Raw genomic sequence first — 10,777 nt, forward strand, 5'->3', positions numbered from 1 at the left:
AAATGTGTATATGATAAAAAAAAGCTTTTAGTCAACGAACTTGTCTCTTTTTTCCGGGTTGCCACGATGCGAGTAGCTTGAACGAATTTACTTGCATGTTTAAACGTTTTGGACGTCCAAGTTATTCGTCTACTTAGTCCAAGCTACTCGCATCGTGTCAACCCGGTATTAACTACAAAGGATATTCGTTCGTAGATAGAGGTTCTATGGGGAAAAAACCTGTCGAATTCAATTTTGGGATTATATTGACAAACTAACACAGTTTTCATGTGAATTTAAAAAAAAATAATTTAAAATCATTGATTTTTAAACAATTTCCTTACATATATATAATTCGTTAAATTTATTTTATTGAATCTAATATGGAGTTTATTTGTTTTTGTTAAGGATGTTGGAAATTGGGTTAATTTGATTTTTCGGAAATAGTATATAAGTAAGTATGTAGTATGTATTATGTCAGTTTTATATAAATCTTACATAGTATGGACTGTATTAATTAATTTTATGAGCTTGCCAAATTATTATAATGTGTACTTATTAATGACACAGTTCTACATACTTAAACAATTTTATTGATTGTTATTGCACAGCATTTACGTATGTATTACATCAACAATTTTGCATATATTATGAGGAATTATTTGTCTGATTATAATGTTGTGTTATTTTCGAACTTACATTTGCCGGAGAAAGGAGGTCGACAACCGTTTAATTTTTTTCGGTTATTTGTTTAAGTGTTAGCTAATGATTTTTTCGACATACTTTGATCCTTCGGACTTTCTTCGCAATCCTTTTTAAGTACCCTTGCCATAGATTGGTATATATTACAATAATTGAACACTATAAAAACAACGTGTGTGTTATAGAGCAACATATAAATAATAAAATTTCGGTTGCTAAATAATTGTTAGCACACTGCCAACAATAAATAGCATTTACACATTCTACTTGCATTATTCTCTTACCAATTTTGTTCAGTGTGAGATTGCTTTGGCCGATATACGTGACGATGTGCCTAATCGCAATTCAAACCGATGTAGATACATCTGCTTATATGCGAATTTCCACTTACAATTGCAAAAATAATCACTATTGCTAACAATCATGGGCATCGACCATAGTTTCAGATTTCAGAAAGTTTTCGCCAGTTTGTTACATATGTACGTAAATATATCTAACTAACTTCCAGTTTTTTCAAATAACATACATATAATGAATGTTAATCATTTCGCAATTTGTTTATCGCGTAATTTTGTGTCAACTTGAGACATATCGATTGTACAATAAATATTTGACGACCGTGAATGTGTATGTTCGTAAAGCGCTTTCTTCCAAATCTGACTCAGGAAGCAATCGATTGAGAAAGTATTCTATTTACTATCAATTTTCGATCTCGTTTACCTTGACTGCTATAAGTGTTAGGAAAAACTACTTTTTCGACACCAGCAGGGCTTTATTGTGAAAGTTGATATGGATGTGTTTCACACGTTTTGAGATACACTGGCACGTGGCGAAGTACATTTTATTTTGAATTGTCTAAGATTACAGGGTTAAAACTTTCGTTTTATTTGTTTCAGTGGATGATGCCAGTGGAAGATACAGTTCTGGCTACTTTTGGGGAAATTCGTACTGGTCTGGGTCATCGACACTCTGCATGCAGGCTCTCACACCTGCTCTCGAACAAGCTAAAGGTGAGTTTAATTAGTTGAAATAACCATTGTGAACTGTGATTAATGTTGTGCTAATTGTGCATTTAAGAATATATTTAAGAAGATGCCAATATTTGGTCGAACAAACCGGTTCAATCTCAACATCAGTGGTTTGAAATTTTAAATTTTACTAAACTTCCACCAATCTGAAGTAAAGTATTTTTATTATTAGTGAATTTTTCAAAATTTTTACTTTATCTATGTTTTTCAGTATTTTCACGTTTTTTATACTCTTCAAAGGAAATCGTTATTAATTCAAAGCCATGAAATTATGATATTGATTTTTTTCTGTTAAGAATTCGCCAGAAAATGGAAAAATTCAATTTTCTTTATTTAACTTAGAAGTTCTTATTTCTATAATTAAATATAATAAATCAATAAATAGTTATTTTTTTCTTTTGAATTTTGATATATTATACTATTGTTGCGTAGGGGTGGGTGGAGGATCCAAGTAAAAGGCCTTAGTCGTTTCACAGCATTTATTGATGATTAAGGAGATACACGCACTGGCAGTGCTCAGTCCAGAATGACATGATATCGCCTACGTACCGCCTTATAAAGGGTAGATCTCTCAGGGCATCTAATTTGTTTACCTATGGTATAGTCACGTATTCGGATATGTCTTCCCACGGTATGGATCAGTTCTGCGAAGGGATTAATAACGGTCATTGTTTAGCCTATATGCACTTAGAGTCTAGATATAATCCTTGAAACCAATTATCCCGGTCGCACGGTATGCACTTAGTTAATCCGTTAACAGATAATCCTTGAACGGTCACACATTCTCTGGCATTCTATTCGCTTAATCCGTGGTGTACGTAACAATATCAATTTTTTTAAATATATACATACATGTGTATGGATGAGCATGATTAATCGCTTAGGTTTATTACATAAAAATAGTAAATGCTAATATGTTCATACATATGTATTATATGTATGTACCTACTATAGATAGGGCATTGTGATCTATGTAAATACATACATAGGTACATACTTTTTCATATGTGTGTATGCACATATGTATGTATTTTCTAGTTTAAAAATTAGTTTAATTTTAAAACACTTCAACCGAAACTGAAATTTTGATTCTTTATGTTATATCTTTAAAGTAAGAATGATCATTTTTAATTATTTAATGTGTAAATGAAGCTTAATTTTGATAATAACATTTATTATAATTATATATAAAGACGCTATTCTGTGTGTGTGTGTGTGTGTGTGTGTGTGTGTGTGTGTGTGTGTGTCCTAACGCTAGCCGAACATACATACATACATACATAGCTCATAAATCTTTTTGCTTACGTCACGCGATCCAAAAATACGTACTTTTCATATTATCCGATTCCCGATTCCGATTTCGACTTCGATGTTGTCTTCGGGTTCTATAATTTTATAATTAATTTTTATGACATAATTTAATTGGCATAACCGATTCTCGATTTCTGTTTCAGTTCCGATTGCGATTAATTATTACTATTCATATTGAAACTTTATTTTAAATCATGTATTAATGTGTTTCCGAAATCATCCGCTGAAATTTAAATGGGCATAACACTAGTTTCACTATGAATTTCAACTATTTTTGATCGCTAATATGTAAGTTGTATATTAAAGAACGCGTGATGTCCTCAGGTATACGTTTGTATTACACCTGTATCTCGTCTGAAATTAATTATGAGAACAGCATGAAGCACTCGTCATGTCGAATGAATATCGCAAATAATCATCGTCATTTTCACGTCAATGTTGTGTTTAAAAATTTGACTATCGGTCTCAGATTTTGATTTTTTGTACGTTGTTTGTTTTGACATTTACAATTTTAATAATCGGAATAATTTATAAAATCGTAGAATTGCACGAGATCTCTCTTTTTGGAATTATGCGTTTGCGTAAGAAAAAAGTGCGTAATAATGCAGAAATTCTTAATGTTGTTTTCGCTATTAATTAAAAAAAAATCGGATGAAAACAGTAATTTCACATCTGGTTTTTTTTCCAATCTTGGTCATTAAAATTGATTAATGTTGATAATTTTTAACTAAAAATTTTGTTATATGTATATACAACGTAAAATTACCCATGTATGTATGTATGTATGTTTTGAACTCATTCATATTCATATGTATATATGTATTCATATTCATATGTACATATTAGAGTGGTCTCAATCTATTATAGAAAATTGTCAATTAATTAGTATTTTGAGTTGCAATAATTTTTTTTCCTCAAAACATATACTAGAGTATAAGAAAATATTTTTAAAAATCATAATTTTGCATTTTCATTGACATTAACATTGATGTGGGTACATACTATGTAGGGCTGCGATTTTTTATATTTTAATTAATTCATGATTTTTTTACTATACAGTATGTAATATGTATCAAAAATATATACATATATGTATGTATGTAGACAATTTTATTGCATATTGTATGTACATACTACATATTTATGTATTTTCAGGATGTTTTTAAAATTTAAAGTTATTATTATTTTTTTAATTTATTCTACATATATCTCTAAAATATGTAAAGCAATTATATTATAAAACCTGCGCTAAGTTACAGAGCTTTAAAATAAAATTTTATGACTTGGAATTTTGGTCATTTTGAAAACGCCATTTAAATTCCTATTATATGTAGATTTGGAATGTACATCAGATTCATATAATTGTATGTACATATGTATGTATGTATAGGTAGATGATTATTTTTGATTTCGGCTTCCGAATAGTTGTAGCAGCACTAAATGGTCGAGTTTTAGTAAAGTTTTTACAAGGATTTCTCTCGATAATTTGTTGAGAATTGATATCGATGAGGTAATTGAGTAGTGTATCGTCGGTTTGGTGGTGTGGCCAGACGAAAGTGGTTCCTCGGCGGAAGAGAAAGTCTTCCACAAAAATACCATTACAAAATGTGGAAGCTGAGCGGTTTTCCGTGTCAAGGTCACACGTGGACACGCTTCTTTCTTATCTAATTCGTATATTTATTACATTACGTGTAATTACATTACACGTGGTGTTCCATTGCATTGCCGTGTACCTAGATATACAGTATATTATGCAACATACATACATACATACATACATATATATGTCTAATGTTCATGTTTCATGTTACAATGAGCAACTATAATATCTGGGACATAAAATTTTGGCGGTCGTGATATTCGCCAATGCAATCATTACACACTCTTATGTATTACATATTATGCTTATTCAAATACCATGAAATAACTTTCGCGAATTGTTTACATAATAATAATAACCCAATTTGGGTGGAATTATTTGTTATTCTCCATATAAATCTATTGCACATACATTTTAATTTATGCATTATTCTAAATATAATCTCTACGCCTTATCTTATCTATGCATTCCAACTACATATAAATGTTTGGAATTTTCATAACTGTACTATGTGTCTATTATATTTATGAATAATTATATCGATGACACACACACACACACACACACATCCATTAGATCCATATTTGTACAGTTTATTATGCTTAAGGAAATGGAAAGTGTCGGTTAAGTTTAAGTATAAGTGCCAATATAGTAATGTTTCGTAATACATGCATACGTTTTCTTTTTGAAAGCAAAAAAGTTTCCAAATTCGATAATGAAAGTGCCTTTGTATGTTTGTCCTAAGTAGATTCTTATCAATAGATTCATCACGAACATAGATACTATTCTATATCTTTGATCACAAACATAGATACTATTCTATATCTTTGATCACAAACATAGATACTATTCTATATCTTTGATCACGAACCTAAAATATATACATATGTAAATGTTTATGCAGGAAATTTTTACCTTTAATATTATGAAAATTTAACTATTTAATAATGAGCTACATGTATGGATTTGTTAATTATTTGAATTTCCCCCAAGATGATTGAATTATTTTACAATCATATTAGTTTTTATTTAAAAAAGTCAATACAACAGAGACAGTGTCACTATGGTTTTAATACAAATATAAAACCACAATGACATAGTGGTTTTAATACAAATATACATACATACATAAAACAAGAGTAACAAAAATAGTAAAAAAATTAAAAGCAAGTAAGAAATATGTATAGGGAAAAACAAATAAATAATAAAGATAATTATATCGTCTTATGTAGGATGTGTTTGACCAATTTAATTGCATTGCACTGGCATTGAAGAGATCCAAGGAATGTGCCAGTAAGTTAAGGAGTCGAACAGCTCTCGAGATGTGGGAGTTCATGAGCACGTTTGTTTTAGCCCTAATTGGCAACAAGATATCATGCTTTCGCAAAACCCTATGATTTTCCGGGGCCAAAAATTTAAGCTTCTCTAAGGATAGTGGGATTGTGAATCTCTCCTCTTAATAAATTTACGATATGTTTCCCAAGAAATAAATCTCTTCTCTTTGCCAAAAAGTTGAACCCCAAAGATACCAAGACAAAGGCACTAGGGAGCAGATTTGGATAAAATCCAAATGTCTTCAGATATAAAAATCTAAAGAATTTACTTTGGACTCGTTCCAACTCATTCCAACTAATGTATTTGATAGGATTTTTATATATTAGAAGTAATAGTTTCATAAATTCAAAATATTATATTATATTTAATTTTCTATTAAGATATCAACAGTGATTATTAAATTTGTATATGAATTTCAGATTCTCACATGGAAAATACAACTGAAATGTCTGACTTGAGAGTTGACGAATCATTACCATTTGATGTCGCATTCTACCTTATAAAATTGAAATTGAACTCTACAATCACGATAGCGGGGGTATTGTCTCGAATAATATGTTAAATAAATAAAAGTTGTGTTTATTTTTCGTTTACTTATCATGTTTCTTTCAGCCAAAAATTTTGCATTTGGGCTTGTGTTTACCGGAAACTTGCATGAGTGAAGATGTTCAGAAAGTGGTTGAATCTGGAGGAATCATGGATAAAATTCAAATTGTCAATATCAGGGATCCAACACACAACCATTACGACATGTATTCTGATACCACATTTCAAATTTTAGCGTAAGTACTTATAATTAAATTATTTTATTATTATATTTAAAACACATAACTCATGATCTTTTTAATTATTTGCAGAGGAGTGAGTGTCGTTGTGTCTATTTTAATTATTATAGGCACAATTTATGAACTCGTGTTGAGTTCACGCTATAAGAAGTATATGAGGATGAAACAGAAAAGTCGTGCTCTTCATTTAAACATGACACAAATTACTGATCTTCCCACAGTCAAAATGTCAAATGGTATATAATTTTTACAAATATAAATAATTTTCGATACAAAACTTTTAGTAAAATTACAGTGCTTCTGCGATTATGTAATAATAAATTTAATGATTGTATCAATGCTAAATTGAAAATATAATAATGATAAATAATTAGCCATATTTAAATTTGTGTTTTTCAATGATTACTGGGTGTATTAAAGTTTTTATAAAATTTTCAGGAAAATCAATATACGCTGTGAACGGGATTACAAACAACAATAACAACTCTGAAGAAAGATTAAATATAGAAATTCCTGTGGTTGACGAACAACCTCAGCTCAGTTAGTCAAATTTAAAATTTAACTCGGCTCGAAATGGACGGGAGCGCATGGGAACGCCGCTTCCTCTCGTGAAATCCAGAAACGTAGCGCTCCCTCTCGTGAAAAACCCAATATTCCCGTACCCTTTCGAATATTTAAAAATCATTCAGTCTCGCATGTCTCATTTTTGATGATAAAACTTGAATTTAGACTGACTCATCTAAAACTAAAACTAAAACTGACTCATCACACACAAATATGTCAATCTATTATGAATACATACATATGTACATATGAAGAATTTTGAAGATGCTCTTCTTCGAACAGTGGCCCATTAAGCTCATATTCTTCCCCGGGGCTTTCTCGAAAATTCGAAAAAAAATTTAACCTGCCACGCTTGCATTTTTTTTATTGAACATATTGAATAAGGATAATATTTTATTTCTGATTAAGAAATACTTTTTGAAAATAAAAAAAATTATTACAAGGGGTGCAAATTTTTCCTTTTACCTCAGGTGAAAAATATCTAGTAACATATAATATATTATAATAGGTACAATATAAAAATCAAAATCATGTTTTGAAAATTATCAAGCGCTCCCATTCATGAAAATTTCCATTTCGAGCCCTGAAATATATGTCATATCAGCAATGAGATATCACTTCAAATATATTTGCTTTTGTAGGTATTCTATCAGAATTGATCTTATCGTTTTCGGTCATATCGAACATGAGAACAATTTGCGATCAATCAGTCGGAAGTGACACAATACCGACGATACACGGTCTTAGAAGCATATCTATGGTGTGGGTAATCTTGGGTCACGCGTGCATAGTGGCCTTCAAGTATTCTGATAACCCTGAATTAAGGAAGGAAGTCGAAAAAGAATTCCTTTTCCAAACTGTCACCAATGGAACGTACAGTGTTGATACTTTCTTTTGCATCGGGTATGAAATCTTATGATTTTATTTACTAAATTCGTAATAACTTGTACTAATACTTATGTTTTCTTTTTCAGTGGAATACTGGTGTCGTTTATATACTTTAGAACTAACGCCAAAGGTAGTTTAGATCGTCTAACTCAAGGAACTAGAGGATTCACATCAGGATTTTTACAGTTTATCGGACTGTTGGCTTATAGATTTGCAAGGTATATACAACTCCATTTTATCCTATTGTGATCTAAATATTGATTCATCTCTATGTATTATATTTTTTTTATTTAGATTGACTGCCCCATATATGTTTATGTTGGGAGTCGTCCAAGTTTCTATGAAATGGTTCTATCATAATTCGGTGTACGAACCCCCGACAGATGATCACATCAATTGTCCCAATTATTGGTGGAGAAACGCTCTTTATATTAACACCTTATTTCCCGTTGAACAGATGGTAAATCAGATCAGATAATTCAATAAAATAAATATCGCTTATAGTGTTCTTAATTAGTAACATATAAATTTGCCTTGATTATTAACATTAAATTAACCTTTTAAATTTGCAGTGTATGTTGTGGAGTTGGTATTTGGCAGATGATTCCCAATTTTACGTATTAGGAGCAATTATACTTATATTAGCGGCTAGGTATTTATTAATAAAGCAATTACAATCCATTTATTTATCTAAATTGAAATACATTAATGTCTATAATTTATCTCTGTTTACTTGTGTGATATTGAAATTTTAATTACAGTCATTTCAAAACAGCTGCGGGGGCAATGGTAGTATTTTTGTTCTCATCTTGGATGACAACAGGGTATATAGCGTGGTCAAACAATCATGCACCATCATCTGACGATCCTTTGGCTTTGTTCGATAAAATTTATGATAAACCATGGACACGTTTGGGCCCTTATCTCATTGGAATGGCCACTGGATGGTTCCTATTCAAAATTGACTGCAGAATGAAGATGTCAAAGGTATTATTGCTAGATTACACGGGTGATAGTATATGTATAAAACTTTTGAAAACCTAACTTACAAATACTTTCCAGGTGACAGTTGTAACTGGATGGATGTTATCAAGTGGAGTATTACTAGGACTTATTTACGGGCTGTACAATACTGAATTGGGCCCAATTTCTTCAGCTGTATATAGTTCACTATCACATACTGTTTGGGCGATCGCCATATCGTGGATTGTTATTGCCTGTTCTACGGGATACGGAGGTTACTTTTTACACTCACATTATCTTTTGTCATATTATCGTTCATTGAGTTTGTATAATTATGATTTCTGTTTTTAGGATATGTGAATTCTTTATTATCTGCAACAATTTTATACCCATTCTCCCGGGTGACGTACTGTGCATATTTAGTTCATCCGCTTGTGATCCGATTCTTGGTAATGCACACAGATCATCCCATTCATTTAGGAAAGGACATGATGGTATGTTGTTGGAATATTAGGTTTAATATATACATAGGTAGGGTAGAAACAATTAAATGATCATTATCTTGATATTAAACTCTTAAATTAAAAAATAAATCAAACCAAAATAGCATGTAGCTTTATGACACAAATTGTGTAGTTTGAATTTATATAGTTAGTGAATATTTATTTCTCAATAGTGATCATTTTAAAGTTTCTAGTAATCTAATTGTTTCCATCCCACCTGCATAATATATATTTTTAATATATTTAATATGTGTATGTATGTACGTATGTTCATTGAAATTATTATCTTGAAATTTCAGGCTATTATATTCTTGGGACAGATGGTTTCATCGTATCTGTTAAGTTTTGTGGTTTCGCTCACATTCGAAGCACCTATTGTGACAATGTTAAAAATTCTCGCGCCGAATAAGAGGAAAAAAATTCAATAAAGTGAGTGAAGTGTTTGTGAAAAAGATAAATGCCGTGTTTACAATCTTCTATCAGAAGACTTCGTGGAATCTGGGACAAAAAGTGGTGAATCAAACTGTAAATCAACTTCACGATACTCTTGCTCAAATGTGATTTTCCTGGAAGAGGCTGTTTATACATATCTATGACAAAAAAAATCCGTCTTGATTTTATAAATATCATATTAAAACGTGTATGTGCGATGCGTAAGACATTATTCTGTAAATTTCTATTCTACACATTAGATAAGTCGAAAAACATGACAAGCTTAGACCTTGAAATTTAATATTGTATAACACATCTAGTGTGCTTTGTGTTCCTTGATTGATCGAGCGCATTTTTATATCTTCAAATTGATTGTTTTTTATATATTTTTTAATGCCAACATGAAAGATATACCAAAGTAATGGTAAATAACAAATTCTAGCAAAGAAAACAATAAAAATAAGCTATCGATAAGATTGTGATTGGTAAAAGAGAGAATGGATTTATTTATTAAAATAATTTTTCAATCCCAATATTGATATTTATTTCTGGCGATTTTATAATTATTCCATTTACTAGTCTTTGTGATTTCGTATTTCAAATTTATTTTAAAATGCTCTGAAATTTGTCAAATTAAATATCAAATTATTTCAAATGTGATAAAGATATACTTGTGTGTGTATGTGT

General features: G+C 30.5%; 1 protein-coding gene and 1 long non-coding RNA gene across 2 annotated transcripts in view; one reads left to right on the plus strand and one right to left on the minus strand.

Moving 5' to 3' along the window:
- Nucleotides 1-10,777, minus strand: part of LOC143912065 (uncharacterized) — a 569,875-nt gene that overhangs the window by 41,864 nt on the left and 517,234 nt on the right. The window lies entirely within an intron of this gene.
- On the plus strand, nt 8,019-10,533 carry LOC143911898 (nose resistant to fluoxetine protein 6-like). Its single transcript, XM_077430989.1, has 8 exons — nt 8,019-8,207; nt 8,279-8,410; nt 8,487-8,652; nt 8,765-8,844; nt 8,954-9,179; nt 9,255-9,429; nt 9,507-9,649; nt 9,958-10,533. Exons 1-8 carry the CDS (start codon nt 8,062-8,064, stop codon nt 10,084-10,086), a joined length of 1,197 nt encoding a protein of 398 aa, XP_077287115.1. The 5' UTR covers nt 8,019-8,061; the 3' UTR covers nt 10,087-10,533.

Source organism: Arctopsyche grandis, chromosome 5 (genome assembly GCF_051622035.1).
Source record: "Arctopsyche grandis isolate Sample6627 chromosome 5, ASM5162203v2, whole genome shotgun sequence".
NCBI lineage: Eukaryota > Metazoa > Arthropoda > Insecta > Trichoptera > Hydropsychidae > Arctopsyche > Arctopsyche grandis.

Excerpts from the sequence above, each read along its gene's own strand:
- LOC143911898 (XM_077430989.1), top strand. The coding sequence starts at position 8,062 with ATGGTGTGGGTAATCTTGGGTCACGCGTGCATAGTGGCCTTCAAGTAT. Across the intron at positions 8,411-8,486 it reads TTGGCTTATAGATTTGCAAG|ATTGACTGCCCCATATATGT; the intron begins GTATATACAACT and ends TTTTTTATTTAG. Across the intron at positions 9,430-9,506 it reads CTGTTCTACGGGATACGGAG|GATATGTGAATTCTTTATTA; the intron begins GTTACTTTTTAC and ends TTCTGTTTTTAG.